This window comes from Balaenoptera borealis (assembly GCF_965194805.1).
Source record: "Balaenoptera borealis genome assembly, chromosome: 2".
NCBI lineage: Eukaryota > Metazoa > Chordata > Mammalia > Artiodactyla > Balaenopteridae > Balaenoptera > Balaenoptera borealis.
The window spans coordinates 173308933-173335502 of NC_138867.1; the positions used below are offsets into that span (position 1 = coordinate 173308933).

The 26570-nt window shown below is 50.1% G+C and overlaps 1 protein-coding gene and 1 pseudogene across 2 annotated transcripts; one reads left to right on the forward strand and one right to left on the reverse strand.

The window, feature by feature from the left end:
* Nucleotides 1-8056: 8056 nt before the first annotated feature.
* Nucleotides 8057-11759, reverse strand: MVB12A (multivesicular body subunit 12A). The gene is made up of 9 exons (XM_082380401.1): nucleotides 11576-11759; nucleotides 11348-11446; nucleotides 11123-11219; nucleotides 9998-10124; nucleotides 9522-9641; nucleotides 9327-9433; nucleotides 9035-9096; nucleotides 8649-8705; nucleotides 8057-8439 (listed from the first exon to the last, which is right to left on the reverse strand). The coding sequence occupies exons 1-9, from the start codon at nucleotides 11663-11665 to the stop codon at nucleotides 8377-8379; spliced, it is 822 nt and encodes a 273-aa protein (XP_082236527.1). The 5' UTR covers nucleotides 11666-11759; the 3' UTR covers nucleotides 8057-8376.
* Nucleotides 11760-12796: 1037 nt separating this feature from the next.
* On the forward strand, nucleotides 12797-17129 carry LOC309623569 (UDP-N-acetylglucosamine transporter TMEM241 pseudogene; annotated as a pseudogene). Its single transcript has one exon. The product of its transcript is annotated as a UDP-N-acetylglucosamine transporter TMEM241 pseudogene (transcript).
* Nucleotides 17130-26570: the final 9441 nt, after the last annotated feature.

Consider the following 26570-nt stretch of genomic DNA (forward strand, 5'->3'; position numbering starts at 1 on the left):
TAGCCTCATCCCAGTCTGATCTCTGCACAACCCCCCTGGGACCAAGAACTGGAGCCCTGGAAAGTCTGCAAGGTTACAACGTGGGAGGCTGGCTGGAAGTGCTGCCCACAGTCCCTGCTGAAACCTGGCCCTGTTGTCGACACCGCCCTGGATGGGGTGCTGAGCACCTTTGTATTCTGATCAGAATCTGGCGAGCAGGGAAGAGGCTGGTCCTAGGGCTGGAGCCAAACGCTCTGGTCGCTCCCTGTCCTGGGCACCTGATGAGGGTTTTGTGTTCCAAGAGGGCAGCTTGGACAGACCTGGCTCAGGGAGCAGTCATGCGACCTGCACTGCAGTTTCTTTCTTTATAAAATAGGGCTAATCCCCCAACCCCATCATAGTACAGCTGTGAGGACCAAATCGGAAAGAGTTTCAGTGACTCCGTTAGCTCCACGGGCCTCACCGACACAAATAGCTGTCGGCATCCTGGTACATTTTGAGGTGTAGACACATCTGTTAAAGATGTTGCCTTGGGGACTTCCCTCGTGGTCCAGTGGTTCAGAATGCACTTTCCAATGCAGGGGACCCAGGTTTGATCCCTGGTCGGGGAACTAAGATCCCATATGCCGTGGGGGCAACTAAGCCCATGCGCCACAACTACTGAGCCCGCACGCTGCAACGAAGAGCCAGTGCACTGCAACGAAAGATCCCGCATACCACAATGAAGATCCCGCATGCCGCAACTAAGACCCAACACAACCTAATTAATTAATTAATTAATTATAAAAAAGATGTTGCCTTGGTTTGGGGTCATCAGAACCAAAGGCTGAGATGATTGCCAAGATGTTGTTCACCTGGGAAGTGACCCCAGGACGCCCCGGAACCCTGCAGGGGGCGCCAATGAGCAGATGGTGCTAAGGGCAACGGGGGCTCCATCCCCCTGGGGACCCCAGGGAGACAGCATAGAGCACACATGGCAGCTGGTCCCAGCCCAGGGGCGAGGGGGCTGGGATATTTATCCTCCTATTTCCATCAGGCATTAGCTGAGAGCTGTTCCCAGAGGGACTGACCCCTCACACTTCTAGCCTTCCCTGTGCACCAGCTAGACACACTCCTCTGGTCACAGGAGGCCCCAGGCAGGGTCACAGGTACTTGCTGCAGAGGGGAGGGAGGCACAGATAGCATCTGCTCCAGCTTCATGGCATTTTTGCAACAGCAGGCATAAATGGGATATTGAAAGCACTTAACTGTGCTATTTGTGGTTGAGAAGAGCTGTTGGTTTTTCGATGCCCGCCATGTGCCAACACCCTGCCTAACTCACACGAGGGTCACCACTGTTGCCCCCTCATCACACCCACTGGTCTCCCTCCTTTACTTCTGCAGGTAAAATCTTCTGAAAGTGGCAGATGGAGTTGGGGTCCTCTGTGCTGGTGACATTTAGAACAGAAGGTCAGATGCCACCTTGAGGGAGATTGCTCAGAGCAAACAAGGGGCCCGTTTCCCCCAGGGAACACTTTATTTAAAACACTTTAAGGGTTTCCCTGGTGGCGCAGTGGTTAAGAATCCACCTGCCAGTGCAGGGGACACGGGTTCAAGCCCTGGGCGGGGAAGATTCCACATGCTGCGGAGCAACTAAGCCCGTGCCCCACGACCACTGAACCTGTGCTCTAGAGCCCGCGAGCCACAACTACTGAGCCCACGTGCCACAACTACTGAAGCCCGCCCGCTCTAGGGCCTGTGCTCCACAACAAAGAGAAGCCACTGCAATGAGAAGCCTGAGCACCACAACAAAGAGTAGCCCCCGCTCGCCACAACTAGGGAAAGCCCACGCGCAGCAACGAAGACCCGATGCAGCCAAATATAAATAAATAAATTTATAAAAAGAAAAATAAAAAAGATTCAACAAGGGTAGGATCTGCTTTCAAGTTCACTTTGTGGTTGTTGGCACGATTCAATTCCCTATGAGCTGTGGAACTAAGTCCTTGGTTCCTTGCTGGCTGTTGGCCAGAGGCTGCCCTCAGTTCTGTGACATGTGGGCCTCTTTATAGGGCAGTGTGCATCAGTGTAGCCAACAAGATGGAAGTCTTGTATTTTAAACCTACTCACAGAAGTGAAGTCCCATCACCCTTACTGTATTCCATTGGTGAGAGGTGAGTCTACACCAGATCCAGCCTGCCCTCAAGCGGAGGATTACACAGGCCTGAACACCAGGTTACCAAGACAAAATGTTCCCAAAGGGAACCATCTCAGAAACTACTTAATGTCTTGTAAATTCCCTGTGGGCTCTTCCCAATGACAAATAAAAAGGGCAGGTGGATAAGGAAGATGAGAAAGCGGTGTTTTCTATACAGCATGGGTCAGCTTTTCCAGTTCAGATTTCTAAGCTGGCAAGAGTGTACATGATACCTAAGAAATTCAAACTGGTGAGACAAATGGCCAAAATTAACAAAACTGACAATGCCAAGTGTTGGTGAAGACATGGAGCCACTGGAACTCTCATTTGCTGTGGGTGGGAGGGTAAATTGGTGCAACAGTCTTAGAAGTCTGCTTGGCCGTATCTGCTTAAGCTGAAGATAGGCCTCTCTTACCACTTAGAATTTCCACTCAGGGTATTTACCCAACAAGAATGAGTGTGTATTCATCAATCAGGCTCCCTGACTTCAGACTATACTACAAAGCTACAGTAATCAAGACAGTATGGTACTGGCACAAAAACAGAAATATAGATCAATGGAACAGGATAGAAAGCCCAGAGGTAAACCCACACACATATGGTCACCTTATCTTTGATAAAAGAGGCAAGAATATACAGTGGAGAAAAGACAGCCTCTTCAATAAGTGGTGCTGGGAAAACTGGGCAGCTACATGTAAAAGAATGAAATTAGAACACTCCCTAACACCATACACAAAAATAAACTCAAAATGGATTAAAGACCTAAATGTAAGACCAGACACTATCAAACTCTTAGAGGAAAACATAGGCAGAACACTCTATGACATACATCACAGCAAGATCCTTTTTGACCCACCTCCTAGAGAAATGGAAATAAAAACAAAAATAAACAAATGAGACCTAATGAAACTTAAAAGCTTTTGCACAGCAAAGGAAACCATAAACAAGACCAAAAGACAACCCTCAGAATGGGAGAAAGTATTTGCAAATGAAGCAAATGACAAAGGATTAATCTCCAAAATTTACAAGCAGCTCATGCAGCTCAATATCAAAAAAACAAACAACCCAATCCAAAAATGGGCAGAAGACCTAAATAGACATTTCTCCAAAGAAGATATACAGATTGCCAACAAACACATGAAAGAATGCTCAACATCATTAATCATTAGAGAAATGCAAATCAAAACTACAATGAGATATCATCTCACACCGGTCAGAATGGCCACCATCAAAAAATCTACAAACAATAAATGCTGGAGAGGGTGTGGAGAAAAGGGAACTCTCTTGCACTGTTGGTGGGAATGTAAATTGATACAGCCACTATGGAGAACAGTATGGCGGTTCCTTAAAAAACTAAAAATAGAACTACCATATGACCCAGCAATCCCACTACTGGGCATATACCTTGAGAAAACCATAATTCAAAAAGAGTCATGTACCACAATGTTCATTGCAGCTCTATTTACAATAGCCAGGACATGGCAGCAACCTAAGTGTCCATCAACAGATGAATGGATAAAGAAGATGTGGCACATATATATAATGGAATATTACTCAGCCATAAGAAGAAACGAAACTGAGTTATTTGTAGTGAGGTGGATGGACCTAGAGTCTGTCCTACAGAGTGAAGTAAGTCAGAAAGAGAAAAACAAATACCATATGCTAACACATATATATGGAATCTAAAAAAAAAAAAAAATGATCATGAAGATCCTAGGGGCAAGACAGGAATAAATACGCAGACCTACTAGAGAATGGACTTGAGGATACGGGGAAAGGGAAGGGTAAGCTGGGGCAAAGTGAGAGAGTGGCATACACTACCAAATGTAAAATAGATAGCTAGTGGGAAGCAGCCGCATAGCACAGGGAGATCAGCTAGGTGCTTTGTGACCACCTAGAGGGGTGGGATAGGGAGGGTGGGAGGGAGGGAGATGCAAGAGGGAAGAGATATGGGGATATATGTATATGTATAACTGATTCACTTTGTTATAAAGCAGAAACTAACACACCATTGTAAAGCAATTAGACTCCAATAACGATGTTAAAAAAAAAAAAGAATATATACGACTAGTAAGAATCAAAAAAAAAATGAGTGTGTATTCATCAAAAGACATGTACAAGAGTACTCAGAGCAATTTCTTTCAATGGCCAAGAACTAGGGACAATCCAAATGTCCATCAACAGATGAACAGACTCTGGTACATCCATACAATGGAATACTACTCAGCAATTAACAAGAGGGAATTACTGGTACAGGCAACACAGATGAATGTCTCAGACCTAACAGTGAATATGATTAGCCAGGCTCAGAAGAGAAGAGGACTTGTTTGGGCATTGCACTTAGCTCAAGTTCAAGAACAGGCAGAAAGGAATTCCCTGGTGGTTCAGTGGTTAGGACTCAGTACTTTCACTGCCAGTGACCCAAGTTCAATCCCTGGTCAGGGAACTAAGATCCCGCAAGTCAAGCAGCATGGCAAAAAAAAAACAAAACCAAAACAAACAAACAAACAAAAATATAGGCAGAATGAATGATGGGGTAGAAGCCAGCAGCTTTGGGGGTTTGGGTGGGAGGGTGTCCAAGGGGATGCTGAAGGCTGGCACAGATCATTGCTCTGATCTGGGGGTGGAGAGAGCAGTAGGGGCCACAGCTGGGCTCTGGAACACTTGAATACAAGAAGTGTGGGGGTATGCCACTAGTAGAAGCCACTAGGACTTGCATCTTCCATTCACTCTGCATGCACTTTGGGCTGCAGAAGGCTTCCAGCTGAGAAGAACTTTGAGAGCCAGGAAGAGTTTTTGCAACAGTCAGCAGAGGCAGCGGAGAGACACAGTCCCACAAGAGTTCTCCCTCAGAACTACCGAATGAGGTGAGGACCTTTGAGATTCCCATTGTAAAGATGGACAAACTGAGGTATAGAGAGGTTAAGCCACTGCTCAGGGTCACCAGCTAGTGAGCATTGGAGCTGGGACCACATCTCCCCAGAAATGTCCCTCTCAGTCCCCAGGCCCCTGTGATGCCCGGGTCTCAGCACCTCAGAGCCAGCTAAAGGCAGAAGGATAAGTCTTCCTCTTCTTCTCCCTTCCCTGTAGCCCAAGAGGATGCAAGCTTAGTTGGAGCTGTGAGGATTGATGTGGCCCAAGTCAGGAGTTGGGGGCTAAGGGGACAGGCTCCACCAGGACTTTCTGGCCCCTTTGTGAGGCTGTTCCCAGGCCCTGTTGCACTCAAGAGGGTTGGGATTTTGCAGAGTCAGTGACCTGGCAATGATGGTTGATCCAGTCGGACCCAAGGCCAGTATGGGTCGTCCGGGGGCCCCTGGTCACACACAGATGCCCTGGAAAGTGATCTGGGGCTGGTTTCGGGGTGGCCAAGATCACAACCAGAGAGAACAAACAGCCTTTGCTTCCCAGCTGGATCGGATTCCATGGCCGGCGCCAGAGCAACCTGGGTGGGACCTGGCAGGTGCTGGCTGCGCCCAGAGTGGAGAGATTCGGGGAGATATCTTAGCATCAGAGGCCTAGTTTTTCCAAGGCAGCTGAAGTGTGTGGGGGAGGGGGTATCATCTCCCCCAACCCTCCCCTCCAGGATAGTTCACTGTCTCCACCCTCAGACTCCCAGGGCAGGGGACTCTTTTCCCTCAGATCCCTGTGCAGGGCAGTGTCTCCCCCTTCAGGTCCCCAGGGCAGTGTCATTAGACACAAGTGCCTGGGTGGGTGGCACATCCCCTTGGGACCCCGTGTGACTCCTTCTGGCCAATGAGCTGTGAGCAGAACTTTGACAAGGCACTTCAAGGCCAGAGCACTTAAGTGACAGCGTGAGACCCTTCTGAGTCCATCCCCACTGTCTTGGAGAGATGCTGGCCACCCCTTCGGGTGCGTTTCCTTGCAACTACGACCAGCAGCCTGTTGCCGCCCTGCCATGGGCACGTGATGTGGACGAGAAATAAGCCTTAGCCTTCCTACGCTCCAGAGATCTGGGGAATGTTCCTGATCTGGGCCACCCTGATGCTATGGGTACCTGGGGAAGAGAGAGCAGAAGAGGAAGCACATGCATGGGAGAGACAGTGTGAGCCTGGGGTGGTTCATTTCACAAATACAGTTTGTGGAGTCCGTATTTGCCAATTCTCCTACTGGCTCAAATCTGTGACCCCCAAATCAATACTCACAGTGCTTTTGTGGCTATTGGTGGACACGCACAGTGCCGGAAAAAATCTGAGTCCTCAGAGGTGCATGTTCCCAGCTGTGGTAGGACAAGGCGATGTTCTGCCTTCCTGTTCCAGCTCTGACTGTAAACAGGCATCCTTCTTGAGGTCTAGCCAGTGGCCTATTTTGCATTTTTGTGCTTTTTCATTGGTGATTTTTGCTGTTTGCAAAGGCCCCCAAGTGTAGTGCTGAAGAGCTATCTAGTGTCCCCAGGTGCAAGAAGGCTGGGATGTGCCTCCGGGAGCAAATACTCTCCGATGAGCTTTGTTCAGACGTGAGTTCTATGGCTGGTGGCCGTGAGTTCACCGTTAACGAATCGGCAGCATGTATATTAAACAAGGTGTCGGGCTTCCCTGGTGGAGCAGTGGTTGAGAATCTGCCTGCCAATGCAGGGGACACGGGTTCGAGCCCTGGTCTGGGAGGATCCCACATGCTGCGGAGCAACTGGGCCCGTGAGCCACAACTACTGAGCCTGCGCGTCTGGAGCCTGTGCTCCGCAACAAGAGAGGCCGCGATAGTGAGAGGCCCGCGCACCGCGATGAAGAGCGGCCCCTGCTCGCCGCAACTAGAGAAAGCCCTCGCACAGAAACTAAGACCCAACACAGCCAAAAATAAATAAATTTTAAAAAACAAAAACAAAACAAAAAAAAACGACTGCTTCTGGCAGTAAAAAAAACACAATAGTAACACATAAAAAAAAAAAAACAGGAGGGGAATTGTAATTAAAGCTGTCATATTAAAAACAAAAAACAAAACCCAAGGTGTCTTGAAATGCACAGAAAACAAGGTTATGTATTGATTACTTGACCAAAATGTGACCAGAGGCTTACAAGAACCTACCCATTGGGCTTCCCTGGTGGCGCAGTGGTTGAGAGTCTGCCTGCCAATGCAGGGGACACGGGTTCGAGCCCTGGTCTGGGAAGATCCCACATGCCGCCGAGCAACTGGGCCCGTGAGCCACAGCTGCTGAGCCTGCGCGTCTGGAGCCTGTGCTCCACAACGGGAGAGGCTGCGATAGTGAGAGGCCCGCGCACCGCGATGAAGAGTGGCCCCCGCTTGCCACAACTGGAGAAAGCCCTCGCACAGAAACGAAGACCCAACACACCCAAAAATAAATAAATAAATTTAAAAAAAAAAAAAAAAGAACCTACCCGTATCTCCTCGAGGAATACAGTATTTCCTAATTCAGTTTTCACACTACTTTAGAGGAGGTAACTACCGCGATTCATGAGTATCCACCGTTTGTGTCTACCACACAGCGGAGGAAAAGGGACGCACAGAACAGAACAGCTTGGTGGTTAAGAGAGCAGGCTCTGGGTTGGAATCCCAGCTGTGAATTTAGCCGCCTCCTGCTTCGGTTTTCCTATCTGTGAAATGGCCACACAACCATGGCTTCCCACTGAGCTGGGGGAGGACTAAATGAGATACTGTACATCAGGTGTTGGTGAGGAGGTCCTCGGAGTATAAACGATAGCTGTTACTATTATTACTGTTACGCGCAATGATGGAGGGGCGGGACCCAGTCTCCTCTGTGATTCGGAATCCCGGCTCAGGCACTCGCTGAGCCTCAGTTTCTCCCTCTGTAGAATGGGAGTGGTGGCAGCGCCCCCTCCCCTCCAGGATTTCACCCGCTTGCTGGGTGTGCGTCCGTCCCTGGCTCCTGCGAGCCACAGAGACCCACAGTCAGAATGGAGACTACAGACGGCCCGGACAGCGTGGTGTTTATTTCCTGGAGGGAGGACGCCCGCGTGGCCTCCAGGCACCAGCAAGTTTTGACACAAATGACTTGAAGGCACTGGTTTCCGTCCAGCCCCTCCCCCTGCCTTGCCCATCAGGGCCCGGGGGGGCAGGAGACCCATCACCAAGCAGACCGCTCCCAGCCCCTCCTCCAGGGCTGCTGCTCTGCTGGGTGGCCGAGGGTCCAGAATGCCTTGTGCCACCAAGGCTCCCGAGATTCAATGCGGTGGGCAGCTGCCAGTCCGGGGGTGTCAGGAAGGGGACTCTTCCCTGGGGCCGGCGAGGGGCTAAGAGACACTAGGGGGCAGGCGGGCAGCTGCTGTCTTCTCCACCACGAAGCCGTAGTTGTACTGGGGGGTGGGGAGTGGGGTGAGGGGAGAGCACAGAGCAAAGGAGGAGCCACTGGGGTACCGGAGAAATGGTGGGGCATGGGGTGGCACTTAGGGACTGGGGGATCTGGAGCCCTCGAGGTGGGTTATAGCTGGGAGAGAAGAGGCACCCAGGGGAGACCGGGGGCCCTGCACCCCCCAACCCCACCCCCTCCCTACCCTGCACCCACCTCCTCCTCAATGTCCGCCAGTGACTTGATGGTCAGATCAGCAAAGGCAGAGAAGGCCTGGCAGGCAAGGGGCAGGTCAGTCTCGGGCAGGGACCCCAGCGTGGAGCCCCCGTTCCCTCATCTTCAAGGAGGGCCCCCTCAATATGTGCCTCAATGTCCTCTCCCCTTTCCTGCCACCATCTCTCGCCCCCAGCATCCAGCTGCCCCTCCTGACTCCCCCATTCCAGGAGGCCCTCCCGCCCCCTTGCCTTGGCCTCCAGCCTCCTCTCACCCAGGAACTCCCCTCTGTGCTGAGGTGCTGGTTGCACAGACGATGCTCCCTGATTCCTGTTGCCTAGAAACGCAATGGGGAGGGGCAGACCCAGACTCCCCGGGACCGGACTCACCAGGGGACCACAGCTCTTGCCCTCAAATCGGGGGTGCAGCGTGAAGGGAACCCCATCCATGGCTGAGGAAAGCAGATGGGGGGAAGGAGCTGAGGCCCAGGAGACTTGAGGCCTGCCCGCTCCCCACCCCGAGAAGCCCATCCTGGAGGTCTCGGCTCTTCCCAGTCTTGACAGAATGGGGGAAGCCCAGGCCTGGTCCATCCCTGCCCTTTTGCCTTCCTGGCTGTACAATCTCGGGCCAGTCTCGCCCCACCCCCACCCCAGTGCCTCAATTTCCCTGCTCTGCGGTCACCTGAGATGCCGTAGAGGTTGGAGGCCTCGTAGATGGAGTCGCTCCTCCGAAGTGTAGATGCCCGAGAGCCCAGCCTCGAAAGCGTCCGCTCCGGGAAGCCACCCTTGCTGGTGGAGGCAGGATGACCCAAGTCAGAGGCCTGATATCCACTGCCCCCCACCATGGCCGCTCCCATCCCTGAGCCCGAGGACTCACCTGGGCTGGCCAGGCGGGCCCAGGGAGAGGTCTCTCATGTCTCGGCTGAGAGCTCGGGGCTTGGGCACTGGCCGCGGGGCCTTGGTCTTCTTGCACCAGATGGCGAAGCCCCCCATGTCCCTAGAGGAGGGGGAAAAGAGAGAAGGGGCTCTGGCCCAATGTGCAGCCAGGGCTGAGAATAGCTGCCAGGGGAAGGCAGGCCTCCGGTGACCTCACATCTCAGCCCACACGCTCGGCAACATACTAACTAGTATGCTGGGTGCAGTCACCGTACCGGGTGCTTCAGACACACCAACTCATTTACTCCTCACCAGCACCCTACGAGATTGGTACAACTGTCCCCACCTTAACATGTGGAAACTGAGGCACAGAGAGGTGGCAGAAGGGACGGAAGGACTCATGGGAGTCCCTGAGGGTCAGAGGGGTAGGTATGGGGGTTGGGAGGGCAAGGAAGGAGGGCTGGGGGGTGTCCCTACCCTACTCGCAGGTATCCAGGCACCGTCTTGGTTTTCCCACTCAGCCGGACGTCAAAGACAGCTGTGTCTGCGACCCCCAAGGGCACCAGCTTCACACACATGCGTTTCTTCTTGGACACGGAGGCCTCTGGGAGTGAGGGACAGGGGAATGAGAAAAGGGGAGAAGCAGGAAGGGGGTCCAAAGATGGCTCCAGGAGAATGCTCACCAAGGTGCTGTTTAAGGCAGCCATCTGGATGGCGCTGGGGCAGTGATTAAATCCTGAATGGTAAAGCCATAGGAGGGGAATCCATGAAGCTTTTAGGAGCCATTGGGCCAGCCTCATCTTTGGTGACATGGAGGAGCATTCATGGGGTGGCCATGGGCACCACAGGGAGGGTGGGTAGCTGTGGGATCAGACAGAACTGGGTACCCATCCTGGCCCTCCAAACACACTTTCCCTCAGCCCTCTAATCCAGAGGTCAGCAAACTACAACCTATGAGCCAAATCCAGCCCAAGGTCTGGCTCATGAGCAAAGCATGGCTTTTACATTTTTAAAGGGATATATATTATATATATGCAACAGAAACCATCTGGCCTGGAAAGCCTAATATATTTACTACCTGGCCCTTTACAGGAAAAGTTTGCCAAGTCCAGTACCAATAGATATATGCTGAGAGCCAAATATAAATGACAAGACATGGAGAGGGCATGAGAGTCAGGGAGAGCCTGATGGTTAGAAAGCAGAGCAGTCGGGGCTGGGAGGGCAGCACCAGGGCAACCGGAGCCCGTGTGCAAAAGCGTGGAAGTGGAAAATAGAACTGCGCGTGGATCAGCTTAGCTACAGTGTAAGAAGAAGGCGTAGTAGCAACAGTAATAAAACAGGTCGCATTGACTGAACACTTACTCTAGAACAGGGACTGTACCAATCGCACATTTTTACGCAGGGCGGGGTACATCGTCCCGCCCTAGACCAGGGCTCTGTGTTCTCAGTCAACACTGTCATTATCCAGTGCATCGAGAGGGTGGCCAAAATTCAAAAATCTCACGCCTGTGGTCCCTCCATTCCCTTCCTGGACCCTCCCCGCAGAGACGCGAACGTGCCCCTGACCCCCCACCCCACTCCCGCCTTCGACAGGGGACTCACTGGAGTCCAAGGGGTCGCAGACCGGGGAGAATCCCGGCGGGAGGGGGCTCTTGTCCACCAGGACCTGGATATCGACCACCACGTTCTCCTGTGGATTCTGGCGGAGGGGGGGGGATACATCGAGAATCACTCAGCAGCAGGGACCGTGTGCCTAGCATAGAGCCCAGCGAATGGACAAGGGGGAGTGGGAGGACCCCGGGGATTCCGAAGGTGAGGGCCCCTTACCTCAAGGCTGCCCAAAGGATTGAGGCACAGGAAGTAGCCGGATTTCTGCCCGAAAGTCTTGCCGAAGCTGGCGGGCGCCCCCTCCACAGTGCAGGAGATCTACAGCGCGGACGCGGGTCAGCGCCAGGCTCTTACCCGGCCGCAGCCGACTCTGCCCCTATTCAACCCCCGGCCCCTGGTGTCGCCGCCTCTCTCCCTATTCGTCCCTGGTCCCCTGACATCGCTCACCGCACTGAATCCCCGAGGCGGGGGCGCCGAGGCCGACGACCAGGCCAAACCAGCCAACGGGGCCGCCTCGGCCCCGGACCCCGGATCCATCCTCCAAGCCAAGGACCGAAGGCGGTGGACAGCCTCTGACCTCCTAGCCGCAGCTGGACTACGGAGTTCGGGCAAGAGTCTGAACTACAACTCCCAGACGGCCTTGCGAGACCGGGGGCCCGGAAGCGCCGTATGAGCGTGCCGGAAAAGCCGCCGGCCAATCGCGTAGGGACAAGCAGCCACACCCTTCATGCCCACCCTCCCCCCCAACACACCCCCAACCCCACGGTGGGCCTTTGAGCGACGTTTGCGGAAAACTGTCTCGCTTTCTTCTCACGCCCAGCAACTTCTGCCGGAAATGTCTCGCTAGCTGCAAACCAAAACTACATTCCCCAGAATTCCTTGCGTTATCAGCCTCTACTGCAGAGATACGGTTGGTGTTTCACGGAAATTTGGGAGAGAAATATGAAAAACTCGCAATTCTAGCTCCAGCAGGTCATCCAGAAGGACACTTTCATGTGTTATGCTGCAATTAGTTTAAATAACGAAAAATATGGACCAACTTGAGCCATGAAATCTTGATGTAACTTGAGGAATTATTCACAGATACAGTTAGGTTTTTTTTTTTTAATGGTATACAAGTATTTAGCATGGCTACATGCTTTTACACGCCTCAGGGGGAAATATGGAAAACTAGGGAACAGAATATTATCTACTCCTGTATATTTTCCAATTTTTTACGATATCCTGGGTTAGCCCACTGCCTGGTTTTTGTACCACCTGTGAGAAAAAAAAAAAATGGTTTTTATATTTGTGATTAAATAAAATTGTTTTTAAGGCAGGACAAACAAACTTTTAACATAAAATTCTCTCTGCCGGGCTTCCCTGGTGGCGCAGTGGTTGAGAGTCTGCCTGCCAGTGCAGGGGACACGGGTTCGAGCCCTGGTCTGGGAGGATCCCACATGCTGTGGAGCAACTGGGCCCGTGAGCCACAATTACTGAGCCTGCGCGTCTGGAGCCTGTGCTCCGCAACAAGAGAGGCCGCGACAGTGAGAGGCCCGCGCACGGCGATGAAGAGTGGCCCCCGCTCTCCGCAACTGGAGAAAGCCCTCGCACAGAAACGAAGACCCAACACAGCCAAAAATAAAAAAATTTTTTTAAAATAAAATAAAATAAAGTAATTCTCTCTGCCGTTTGGGCCACTACCTGCTCCCCTTTAGCGTGCATTGCGCATCTGCATTATACGATAACTAGATATCCTGAACACAGGAATGCCTGCTTGAAAGAAAAGAGGGATTTTCTTCTGGCACCAGGAAGGTAGCTCCTTAGGAGATAACATTTCTTTCTCAATCCTGTAAAGTGTCATGATAACCCACTACTCACCTTGTACGTGCAGATCTGGACTACATAAACTTTCAAAACCTTGACTCAAAAACTATACAACTGTACTTTGACCTCTAACCGGTGGAACAGTCTTCAGAACTTTCTGAAAGACTTTCTTTCACGTTACAATCTCAAGACTATGGGGTCCTCTTGAAGTACCCCATTATTCCCACTGCTTAGGAGGAACGTTGGTTCCCAACCCCAGGAGTTCCCCAGGTGAAATCTGAAACTGACCCCCATACACAGAAGGCAAGGAGAAACCAAAGAAAGAGGCAGACCACTCCGGATTGGTAGGTGGCAGGTTTAACAAACGAGGGACTTATATACGAGACTTGTCTCAGGCAGCCACAAGATGAGTCGATCTCCACACTGAGATAGGAAAGGGGCAGGGCACAACCTTTAAAAGAATGACATAGCCGTTGAGGACACGACATTAACTGGTTATGATCTCGGAGAGACAGTAGTGAGTGGTCCTGAAGAGAGATCTCAGTTCCCTGCCCAGGAATTGAACCTGGGTAGCCTGGATGAAAACCAGGAATCCTAGCCACTATAGCACCAGGGGCTAGAGGCTAGAAGCAAAGGGTCCCTGGCTCTTTCCCCCGTTTGAAAGCAGGAATGTTTCAAGGAGGCAAAAATTGTAAAAACAGGTACAAAGTTTATTGTTAGAGACACAGCACCGTGTATGGGAGAGCACACAGAGAAGAAGTTTATTTATTTAAGTCAGAAGCTAGGCAGAAATACACACCCAGAGAGAAAGGGTGTGGGCATCCTTTCTAATGAGGAAAAGCGCAGTAAAGAGCTGATACAAATCCCTTATATAGGACAGTCCTTCCGGGTCTTTGTTTATCTTTGGCCAATTATCTCATTTCTTTTCCCACACCTGACCTGTTCTAGGACACTCCCCAACACGCGTGCACAACTTTTTGCTAAGATGGATCCCACCGCAAAGGACTGTGGGTGCATGTCCACACTTATGGGGTGGTGCCCCCTCCCTTTTTGACCCCCCAAGGAGCCTTCCTGAGCATGTGCAGACAGGGAAGTTTTCCTTAACCTCAGGAGTTGTCATCTTATCTCTTTACTTCAGCAGAGCTCAGCTTCTGCCACCAGCTTTGTCCTTGGAGTGTCTGGGTGAGAACAAAGCTTCAATTTTACTCCACTTGACAAACACCAGCTGCCCAGCCCAGGGGCCCATCTATCTCCTACCTCAGTTAGAACCAACTAGGTCCAAGATGGCGGAGGAGTCGACTTCCACTAGACCTTGAGCTTCGGTATACACTAATTATAATACATCAGTAAGCTAAATGTCACACCCACAGGTGCCATGACCGTTCTGAGGCCGACCGTAAAAGGCCAAAAAGTTGGCGGTGGCCCAATTCCTGGAAATCCCCTCCCCTTCCCCAAAATAGTTGGAATAATCTTCGCACTCATTAGCCTATGAAATTACCCACCCCTATAAGAACTGACAACCCCATATCCTGGGGCCTCTTGCCTTCTGAGATGGCCCACACTCTGTCTATGGCATGTGTATCTCCCTGAATAAACCTTCTTTCACTTTACTATGGCTCGCTCTTGAATTCTTTCCTGTGCAAAGCCAAGAACCCACACTTGGTGGCCGTCCCAGGGATTCACCTAAGACCTAGGACGTGACCATCCTCTCACACCCCACTTTCTCTCCTGCAGCAACACTGCTTACCAGAATCTTAAAAGTTTATATAAAGGCCTTAACAGGATTCAGTCGCATATACCGTTCAGATTGTCTCAACAACACTTTACTCTCTCAAGGCTGCATCCTTGAAAATGGCTCCCTTTGTGAGAACAGTGGGTGGAACATACATTCCAAGGATGGAGAGGGGCTGAGGGGCCTCTGGTTCCCTGGGTCCACCTCGAGGGTCAACTGGTGGCCATGTCCTCTCAATGACCTCCTCCTGAAACGGAGCAGGACCCTGTAGTCAGTCCTTCCCCCCCCCCCCATGTCCTCAGCCTGCCTTTTGTTTGTGGAAAAACTTTAGTCGAAGAATAAATTTAATCAGAGAAATGAGAAAATGCAGAAACAAAGGAAAACAGTCTAGCAAGACTAAATAATAATAGTTTAGTCATTAAGCATAGTCAAGGGCTTTCAGTTCCTTCTCAAGGGCTATAGATAATATTCTGAGCCATATCCTGTGAGCTGTCTTGTAGATACCGAAACCCCCCACCAGGTGGAAGAAGTTAACTACGTGATGAGCAGACTGCAGCCAGGACATAAGCTGCTCCGATTTACACAATTCCAAGAACTGGCCTCAAAGAAATGGGAACAAACCCTGGAACTGAAGATTAACTGTACTTAAAACAATCAAGATGATGCTGGTCAGACCACCGCATGACCAATTTCAAGATGACTGTCAGAGCTGACTGTGCAGTTTCTGCATGCAGCCCCTACACGCAGGGACCTGAAAGGGAGTTGGCCTTTGGACGGGAGTCCATCCTCCCCGCCTCCCGGTTGCTGGCATCCAAAATAAAGCAAACTTTCCTTTCCACCAACCTTGTCTCTTTATTGGCTTTTGAGCAGTGAGCAGCCGGACCCCACCCTTGGTTACACTCCAACACTCCACTCCTCATGACCGGCTCTTACAATTTCACATGGCCCCCCTCTTCCACAACGTGCACTGAGTCGTCAGCCAGGGATTTCATTAGCACTGGAGGTGGTTCATAGGCGGCTATCTGGCTGCTCCGGAGGCAGATAGCACAGCGACAACATAGGTATGTGCGAGAGGAAACAGAGATTAAGATAACGATGCCCAAAATAAGTAACAATTTTTCCCACCAAGAGCCCCATTGAGGCAGGAGATAGATGAGCTCCAGGCTGGACATTTACAACTAGCCTTCTGTTTACATTTCCTGAGGCAAGAGGCAGGTGGGCTCCAGCTAGGTATTTACAACTGGCTTCCTGTTTGCACTTTGAGATGGAAATAACAACAGGAACAGGGTAAATAGCTGGACTTTGTCTCCTGTGGACACTTTAAGATAACAGTTATGGCAGGGACAGAGAGAAGCTATGCCCTGTTTAACTGAAAGATCAAGAGGTTGGCCACTGGGTGGCCCGGCTTGCACGGCGGCCCTGGGGCTCCCGCGGGTTCCTGGGGAAGGGGCGCAAATTAACAGATGTGCATGAGGAGGTGCCTGGTCGGCCTCCCGTTTTGTACCTGCTACCTGGCTTCTTACCTCACGAACAAGTATGTCCTGTCTGTCTTGAAATTTACCTACCCTACATTATTCCAAGGGTGTCAGACATGAATTGGTGGACTTTTGCTTCATGTGTCATGGAAACGGCTGGGCGGAGATCAACAGCAGTTCAAGATCTGATGTTTTGACATGGCTTCCTGCTTCAGTGCTGTTTGTGGGTATCATCTGTGCTGGGTCCAGAGCACTGTCCAGACTGGCCATTCCTGTGTTTCTCATTTTGCATAATGTAGCCGAAGTTATCATCTGTGGGCACCAGAAGTGTTTTCAGAAAGAGAAAACATCTCCTGCAAAGATCTGTAGTGCCCTCTTCCTCCTGGCTGCCGCAGGGTGCCTGCTCTTCAGCGACTCCCAGTTTGATCCAGATGGTTATTTCTGGGCTGTAATTCACTTATTCTGCATAGGGGCTTATAAGATACTACAGAAATCCCAGAGAACCAACGTGTTAAGTGACAATGACCAGCAGTACTTAAACTATCTATTCAGTGTGGTGCTCCTGGCATTTGCATCTCACCCCACAGGTGATCTCCTCAGCGTCCTGGACTTTCCGTTCCTGTATTTCTATAGATTCCATGGCAGCTGCTGTGCCAGTGGATTTTTAGGATTCTTACTCATGTCCAGCACAGTGAAGCTAAAAAGCCTTATGACCCCAGAGCAGTGTGTAGCCTGGATTTTCTTTGCTAAGGGACTTCCCTGGTGGCGCAGTGGTTAAGAATCCGCCTACCAATGCAGGGGAGGCGGGTTCGAGCCCTGGTCTGGGAAGATCCCACATCCCGCGGAGCAACTAAGCCCGTGTGCCACAACTACTGAGCCTGTGTTCTAGAGCTCGTGAGCCACAACTACTGAGCCCGCATGCCGCAACTACTGAAGCCCACGTGCCTAGAGCCCGTGCTCCACAACAAGAGAAGCCACCGCAATGAGAAGCCCGCGCACCGCAACAAAGAGTAGCCCCCGCTCACTGCAACTAGACAAAAGCCTGCGCGTGACAACGAAGACCCAACGCAGTCCCCCAAAATATAAATAAATAAATAAATAAATAAATGAATAAATAAATAAAACACCAAACAGGAAAAAAAAGAAAAAGAGCTTGGCCACTTCCCTGGTGGTCCAGTGGTAAAGAATCTGTCTTCCAATGCAGGGGACACGGGTTCAATCCGTTGTCAGGCAACTAAGATCCCACATGCCGCAGGGCAATGAAACCCACACACCACAACTACCGTGCTGGTGCACCTCGACTAGAGAGACCATGTGCCGCAAACTACAGAGCCCACGTGCACGAGAAAGAAGCCCGCACGCCACAACAAAAGATCCCACATGCCTCAACGAAGATCCTGCATGCCGCAACTAAGACCCAACACAACCAAAAATAAATTAAAAAATAATAAATCTTAAAAATATAATAGATCAAGAGGTCACATATTTCCCATCCTTTGGGCAAGAAAGACACTGCACATGTGTTGAAAGGCTTCTTGGGGCATCAAAAGGCATGGGACAGGGACCTCCCTGGTGGTCCAGTGGGTACAACTCCACACTCCCAATGCAGGAGGCCCGGGTTCAATCCCTGGTCAGGGAACTAGATCCCGCATGCATGCCGCAACTAAGAGTTCACATGCCGCAACTAAGAAGTCCACATGCTGCAATGAAGAAGTCCGCATGCCGCAACTAAAGATCCCGTGTGCCTCAACAAATATCCCCCCTGCCGCATCTAAGACCCAGTGCGGCCAAAATAAATAAATAATAAATAAATAAATTTTTTTAAAGGGGGGGCGGCCAGGGGACACCAGACTGTAATAAGTCATGTCAACTCCCCCCCTCACCCAGAGGCTCTTGCGTTAGAATCCATCTTGTCTGAGGGCTGTGCGCACCTACGGAGGGTCCTGAGGCAAATCAGCCATGGGCCCAAAGCAAGATGATTGGCCAGAGGGGAAACAAAGACCCAGAAGACTGCCCCCTTATAAAGGATTGAAACTTCCCAAAGGCACGACTCTCTTGCTGAGTTCACCCGTCCGTCTGTCCACATGTACTCTGCTTTTCTAAAAGACGCTTTACTTTCCTCTCTACCTTCTGTCTCCTTGTCAGAATGTTCTCTTTTCAAGGCAGACAAAGACTGGGGCCTAGACTCTAGCCACAGTCCCTCGTGGTCTAGTGGTTAGGACTTGGCAGTCTCACCACCATGACCAGGGGTCAATCCCTGGTCAGGGAACTAAGATCTCACTTCAAGCTGTTGCTCACTGCCAGCTACCGCTCACTGCTGTGTGTGTTCGAAATCACCATGATCTGAACCACTGATTTACTGAGTCCCTGAGGCTGGGAAGCACTCAGGGCGTTCACTTGTGTCCTCATGTGCTTTATTAAAGATGCTAGGGCTTCCCTGGTGGCGCAGTGGCTGAGAATCTGCCTGCTAATGCAGGGGACACGGGTTCGAGCCCTGGTCTGGGAAGATCCCACATGCCACGGAGCAACTAGGCCCGTGAGCCACAACTACTGAGCCTGCGCGTCTGGAGCCTGTGCTCCGCAACAAGAGAGGCCGCGATAGTGAGACGCCTGCGCACCACGATGAAGAGTGGCCCCAGCTCGCCACAACTAGAGAAAGCCCTCACACAGAAACGAAGACCCAACACAGCCAAAAACAAATAAATAAATAAATTAAGAATAGAGGAGAACTAATGATATGTTTTAAAAAAAAAAAAAGATGCTACATTAGCAGACTCAGCAGGTATGAACACACAACATTCTGCTTGGATAACGGCCCAAGTGCCTCCTTGCAAGGCAGTAGTGATGTCCAAGGCCATCTTATTTTGGAGGACAGCTGTTCTCCTTTAAGGCTTGCTGGGTGTATTGACTAAGGGCTTCTATGTGTGCTATAACGTCCTCCAGGCCAACAGAGGGAATAAAGACAGTGGCCAAATGATCATACCAGTGGAAAACAGAACTTGCCCACCTGGGAGATAGCAGATGAGGGGAGGGAAGTTGGCAACTTTTGTTACTGTAGGGTGGATTCTCCCCATACCCAGGTGTAGCAGCCCAACCATCCAGGTGGAAGCCACGGCCAAAGAGTTTTCCCACACATCATTGGGTCCTGTTTAGGATTACCCAATAAATAAGTGAGTGACATGACCAGTCAGTGCCAGACCAGTTGCTGTTCTTTAATATGACAGAATACCTGCACAGTTCCAATGATATCCTCCCCATATTCCTGGTACAACTGGGTTGGTTCTGTTGAAAGTGTTTTTTCTGTTCCCAACATAGGGGTGCCTAGGTGCTCAAATATCCCTAACCCGGGGTAAGCCACATGAATCCATTCCAAATCTGAGCGTAGCCACCCATGCTTCTGATGGTGGTGTTTTTAGGACCTTTCTGGTCAGCAGTTGGCTGGGCTGCCTGTGTTGATTGATTGACAGAAAAAGAATACCCATGTCCAGTGGTACTGACGGTTTGTGCTCCAGGCAATATTGGTAATATCAGATGAATTAAGAGCATTCATCCTAATTTGTGTTTTTCTGTAATGTCACGTACTGCTTTAGTGCCTTCTTATTTCGTTCCTGGAGTGTTGGTACCCACCATGACGATCCCAGTGAACTAGAGAGGAGCAGCTGCCCACATAGCCAACAGCTGGATTGATTGCTGGGCATATTTGTGGGCCCACCGTAGCAAGGTATTTCCATCATGTCCCCATCCTGTGACCGAACACCATAGGAACAGCAGAAGTCTAAGGTCATAAAGACAGATTATTTAGTAGGAACTGGTACTGGGAGGTCTTCCCTTCTAGAAGAATTACACTTGTGGCCTGATCCTTAGATGTTAACGTGGCTGCAGCTTTAGGAACTTGACCTGGTTGTACGTAGCATATATGTTGGCCAGCAGGGGCGGCAATGTCAAGCGTGAGACGGACTGGGGGTGGGATATGTCAGACCAGGACCACCACCTTTTCGTCCCTCTCAGTGGTACGTGTTCCATTCCAGGGACAGTGCATTTCCATGGGCGCAGCTTGTAGCAGGGACAATGCATTTCCATGGGCGCAGCTTGTAGCAGGGACAATGGGATTCCTCCTCACCTGGGGATGTGAACTAACTCACCCATCCCTATGGGACGCCCCACTGCAAAGTCCGGTACATAACACCTGTCTCAGGTGTGACGGGGCTTGGTGATCTCAGCCACACAGCGTGGTGATCCATCACGATGAGAGTCGGGGCAGTGGCTGTCTCCCGTCACTTCCGTAACTTTACAGTGTTGGGTGTCTTGGCAGGGCTCCCCAGTCTGGCATATGAGGCAACAGGCCCTATTGGTCAATCATTTAAACGTCTTAAAGCCTGGGATCGTACTTAAGTCGAATCGGCCAAGGTGGTTTTACCTGTTAGTCATTTAATCTGCTGCTTTAAAATTCCATCCTTCTTTCCTACCAACCCTGCTGCCTGTGGCTTTTAGGGGAAATGGAACTTCTGTTCCACATCATGTGCTTTTGCCTAATCTTGCACAACATGACCCTTAAAATGTAACCCCCGGTCACTGTCTATTCGAAGAGGGTAGCTGTACTCCGTTTCTCTAATCCCCTAATGGTGGCAACCTGGTTTGGGCAGACACAGGAGAAAGCTTGGGTTAGGCTAGATGCCGTGTCCACATAAACCAAGACATTTAGAACCCTCACTTGGAGGGAGGGGGCCAATATAATCAATTTGCCAATCCCTCACTGGTTGGGAACTCCAGTGGATGGCGCCAGATTCCTTTGGCAGTTGCCTGGGGTGTTGTTTAGAACACACATGCTGTTATGGCATTAACCAGGTCACTTTATTTCAAGGGCAATCCAGCATCCTTGGCAATATGCCATCCCAGTCAGGGACTGCGGCGGCTGCAGTTCCTATGCGCCCCATCTGCTGTATCTATTGAGGGGTCCATTAGGGCTCATACTGGGCTAGAGCATCAGCTTCCCATTTGCCAGGGGCATCAGCACCTTAAGAACCAGGGACATGGAAAACAGTGAGGGCTGCCTCAGGCTGTTGGAAGCAAACCCAAATGTCTGTCCACATATCCTCACCCCGGAAGGGCTTATTCACGATCATCTGCTTCCCTTTGTCCAAGCCATAGGGTTAATCTCTTCAGAACAGTCCAACTATCAGTGCAAAGGTTAGCAAACAGCCTGGGCTCCTGAGTGATCCCCAGCCAAATCGCTCTGAATTCAGCCCACTGGCTGCTGCAGTTCGTTTGCCATCCAGATGGTGTCAGTGTTGAGCTGAATAGCCACTACAATCCCTGTCACCGGTTGCCCGACTAGACCCGTAGGTGAAGCAGGCAGGCATCAGCAGGAATTTCCCCGACTTCCTCTCTACAGGTTGCAGGGGCTACACAGGAATAGAGGTGGTGGGGGCAGCGGGTGTTTGGAGGATCTACATACTCTACAAAGCCTGGGAGCGCTCGCATTTCTAGAGAGAGTGGGCTGGCCGACCGGATGCTCTTCTGCTGCACAAAGCGCTGTCACTCAGTCAGCGTGGGAGTCTGAGCCATGGCAGAGATGGGTCAATGGAACATATTGTCAATACACCCCTTGATAAGAAGGGATGTTATTACCATGATATGCTGGTTTTCGCGAGAGGTCCTATTTGGAGGAGGGTGACGTAGACTGCTAGCAGCTATTGCTTTATGGGGGCATATCGGGTTTCTGCCCCCTTCCAGAGCGGGACCAAAATCCTAGGGGTCCTCTCTCCTGCTGTCTCTGCCACAGTGCTCAGCCCATACTTTCCGGAGTCACAGATACATCTAACTCAAACTCAAATGGTAGCCCTGCTTGGGAGATGCCCAGAGCTTTCATCTGCTTCACTAGTATTTTTGCCTTCTCAAAGGCAGCTTGTTGCTCTAATCCCCACATGCCTTTTCTTCACTTTAAAGCTGGTATAAAGGCTGGAGACACTATTATATATAGGAAGGATAAACAACAAGGTCCTACTGTATAGCACAGGGAACTATATTCAATATCCAGTGATAAACCATAATGGAAAAGAACATGAAAAAGAATATATAGATATATGTATAACTGAGTCACTTTGCTGTACGGCAGAAATTAACACAACATTGTAAATCAACTGTACTTCAATAAAATTTTTCTAAAAAGGATGGAGGCGTTGCATCAGGTGGGGAATAAAAGTCCTCCAAAACCCCCAAACCCCTATGAAAGCTTGCACCTCTTTCACATTCTTAGGGGTTGCCCCTTATCAATCATGGCTTCTGGGACAATGTACCTCTCACCCAACCAAATGACTCCCAGAAGCTTTACGGTGGTGCCTGGGACTTGAATTTCCTGTGTGTTCATCCACATCATCGTCTCCCTCACAGATGTTCCAGCAAAATCTGCAGGGTGTCCTGCAGCAGAGGCAAGTCTTTACATGTCAACATTATATTGTCAATGTAATGGGCTCATTTTAGTGATGTGGGGAAGGAGAACAGGGACAGGTCTGGGGCTCCCATCCCATGACATACGGTGGGGCTGTGCAGGTAGCCTTGGGGAAGTGCTTGAAAAGTCCATTGTTGCCCCTCCCACTTGGAGGCAAATTGATCTTGTGACTCAGTGGCCAGGGGTAGATTGAAAAAAAGCATTTGCTAAGTCCAGCACAGCATGGTACACTCCTAGGACTATGGCCAAGGTATCTAAGATGGTGGCAATTTGGGGCACAACCGCATGGATGGGGGACACCACTGTGTTCAATGCTCGATAGCCCACGGTCACCCACCACGAGCCATCTGGCTTTTTTACAAGCCATACCTGTCTGTTGGAAGCACTATGGGCAGGGTGTACAATACCCACTTGGTGCAGTTTGGGGATAGTTTCTCCTATTTCATTATGCCTCCCAGGCAATTTACATCATTTGACAGTAACCACTATTTGAGGGGGCCGGTAGACTTACTGGTTCCCAGCTGGCATTTCCTCTCAGCATTGGTTTGATTACTCTAACCTCAATGTGGAATTCACAGGTAGAGGTTTGTAGACTGAACTTGTAGGATGTCAATACCCAATATGTTCTCTGGTATTGGAAAGAGAAAAACCTCGTATTCTCGGTGGGGAGAACACCCCATTTACAATGTCAAAGGGACCTTCCTAACCAAAGGCATTGCCCTCCATAATCATCAGTGGCACCAAGGGGGCCTGAAAACTTCTGAGTGTGGCTATGTAGTGGAGTACATTTGGCTCCAGTGTCAACCAGAGCCATCACCTTTTATTTATTTCAAGGGGACTAGTGAATAGTCAGTTCAACTTGGAGCCTCCAATTGCTCCCAATAGGCTTCACCTGGAGGTGATTTTTGTCCTGCATCCTAAACCTAAGGCATGGGAGGCACCCATCCCAAATAGGACTGTATCCCTGAGGCTTCTATGAGAGCTAACAGGGCACTAGGGATAGTCAGGGCAGGTCTGAACTATTCCAGTCTTAAGGCTCTCCACGGGTTGACTAACACAGCATTGGGTTGCTGGTCTTCCTTTTCAGGTTGAGGTCCTGGCAGCAATGAGGTTAAACCACATTTGCTCCTGGGTTACTTTTACTGAACCCTTTACAGCCAACTGGGATAGCTTTTTGTCTTCTCTAGTTCCCCCTCTGTCTCGGGGACCCGTACCCATTCCCAGGACTTAGCTCAGCATGGATATCAGCATCCCATACCAGTCCCTACCAGGTGCTGGGGGCGGACTGGAGTATCTTGGCTTTCATTTCTGCAGTGAATGTGGCCCAATTAGGACCCTCAAAGACAAGAGCATAGATGGCCTCCCTTATTCCCAGCTCCCTAAGAACTTGTTGTACCTCCTCTATAGATTTTCAGGGTCCCACATGCCCAGGGACATCTCCCTCACTGGGCCCTGCAGGCTGGAATAATCCAATCTATAAGGGAGTGAGTAATTTGAACCCCCAAGTATGTGCAGGTGCTGCTAGAGGGCAGGGTGCTGGTGATATTGTTCATTTTCTCTGCCTCCTGGCCAGTCAGAAAAATGCCACGACCCCAGGTATCCTAGAGCCACACTAACCACATCTGGATACTTTCCTTGGCCTTTTGCTGGAACTTGGCTATGTTGACCTAAAACAATAAAACAGCCAATTATTTTACCAACAAAATGTGTTTATTTGGCAACAGCAAAGAATTGCAGTTTGAGACGTGCAATCAATCTACGGTGAACCACGGGTAAGTCTGGAAAACAAAGGAGAAGAATATTCTTTTATAGACGAGGGAGTTGGGAAGGGCTGCTATAAACAAAGAGTCCCTCGGAGGAAACTGGGAGTTTGAAGCGTAGTGGCTTTTCATTGGCTGAGTTTTGACAGTCTCTCATTGGCTGGACAATTGCTGGGCGAGGAGAAATTCTTTCTTCCTCCTGCTGGGTAGCAAAGTAGTAACCTTCCTCCTGTCGGAAATGCAAAGATACCATCTCTTCCTGTTGGATCTGCAATTGGCAAGGAGTGGTAGCCCGTGAGAGCTCCCCATTCTGGCCTCTTGACTCCAATTTTTTTTTTTTTTTAATTTTCTCTGCGAATTTCTTCTTTCCCTAAGCATTTCTTTTTTTTTTTTTTTTTCTTTCTTTCTTTCTTTGCTTATTTTTGGCTGTGTTGGGTCTTCATTTCTGTGCGAGGGCTTTCTCCAGCTGTGGCGAGCGGGGGCCACTCTTCATCGCGGTGCGCGGGCCTCTCACTGTCGCGGCCTCTCTTGTTGCGGAGCACAAGCTCCAGACGCGCAGGCTCAGTAGTTGTGGCTCACGGGCCCAGTTGCTCCGCGGCATGTGGGATCTTCCCAGACCAGGGCTCGAACCCGTGTTCCCTGCATTGGCAGGCAGATTCTCAACCACTGCGCCACCAGGGAAGCCCTTGACTCCATTTTAAGTGAGGTTTTTGTTTGTTAATTTTCACATTTTCCCCTCTTGATCAAAATCTTTCTCTGAAAACAGTGTTGATCAAGAGTCAGGATTTTTTTCCAGATTCAGTGACCTTTTGTCCCTTGATGCCAGGAAAACTTTCCTGGGTGTCATGGCCCAAGCTGGAGGGAAAAGTGCACAGATTGGAAACCTATTGAGGTCACATTCGAGTAACAAGGGGGAGTAGGAGGGAGATCTCTCAGGCATTTCCCATCTAAACTCTGTATCTTAGAGTAGTGAGAACAGCAAGAGGACACTCAAAACTGAAAATTAAACATGTGGTTTGGGAAGACAGTGCAGGATTAAACAAGAAGCAATAATTGATGGACTTTTCACAAAAATAGCAAAACTTCAAAGACTTGTTTTTAAAAAACAATATTGTTATCTCAAAAGAACTATTTGGAACTAAATGTTTTATCAATAATACAGCCTGTAGTTTGCAAATTCAGAGGCCATGGATTTGGATAAGAATCCAGAGTCAGTTAAGAGTCCAGATGAAAGAGAGAGGCTTCTGTGAATTCTAAACTTTTGAGCCTGAATATCTTGGGAAAGCTTTCTCACCAGATGTCGTCTGCCTCAATTCTGGGATATCTTTACCTTCGGGTCACCAAATGATGTACAAGTTCAGTCAGGATTTGGTGCTTTCTTTAGATGTGTCACATGAATTCAAGAGTCTGTTCCCTGGAGTTTGGCAGCACAAGGGTTGGTTAGCAGTATGTGATAGGGGCCTTTCCAGTGACGTTGAAGAGTCTTTCTGGAGGTGTCTTTTCCAATAGATGAAACCTCCAGGTTACAAGGTGTGATGTTTAAGGTCCTCCTCTCCCTGGAGCACACTTTGAAAAGATTGCCCTACCGGAGCATGGTTATTTTTAGTAGAAGCCATTAGGCTGTTACAATATTGAAGTATATCTATGTTTATCAGCCATAGATCAAGAGGTGGGGGCCAGGTGCATTGTGTGTCCTATGACTACCTCAATGAATAGAGTTTATGAGTTTAAAAGTGGGTTGATCTGAGATTTAGAAGGACCAGCGGCAATGCTTTTGGCTAAGGTATTTGGAGGGTTTCTACAAATTTTGCCAATTGACTCTTTTTTTTTTTTATACCGCAAACAGTGGTTTTTGGTTATTTTTAATTAATTTATTTATTTTATTATTTATTTTTGGCTGTGTTGGGTCTTCGTTTCCGTGCGAGGGCTTTCTCCAGTTGCGGCGAGCGGGGGCCACTCTTCATCGCGGTGCGCGGGCCTCTTGCTATCGCGGCCTCTCTTGTTGCGGAGCACAGGCTCCAGACGCGCAGGCTCAGTAGTTGTGGCTCACGGGCCCAGTTGCTCCGCAGCATGTGGGATCTTCCCAGACCAGGGCTCGAACCCGTGTCCCCTGCATGAGCAGGCAGATTCTCAACCACTGCGCCACCACGGAAGCCCCTGCCAATTGACTCTTAATAGTGCTAATAGTGCATTTGACTAACCCTGAAAATTGAGGACGATA

Excerpts from the sequence above, each read along its gene's own strand:
- MVB12A (XM_082380401.1), bottom strand. The coding sequence starts at position 11,665 with ATGGATCCGGGGTCCGGGGCCGAGGCGGCCCCGTTGGCTGGTTTGGCC. Across the intron at positions 10,125-11,122 it reads CTGCGACCCCTTGGACTCCA|AGGCCTCCGTGTCCAAGAAG; the intron begins GTGAGTCCCCTG and ends CCTCACTCCCAG. Across the intron at positions 9,434-9,521 it reads GGCCCGCCTGGCCAGCCCAG|CAAGGGTGGCTTCCCGGAGC; the intron begins GTGAGTCCTCGG and ends TGCCTCCACCAG.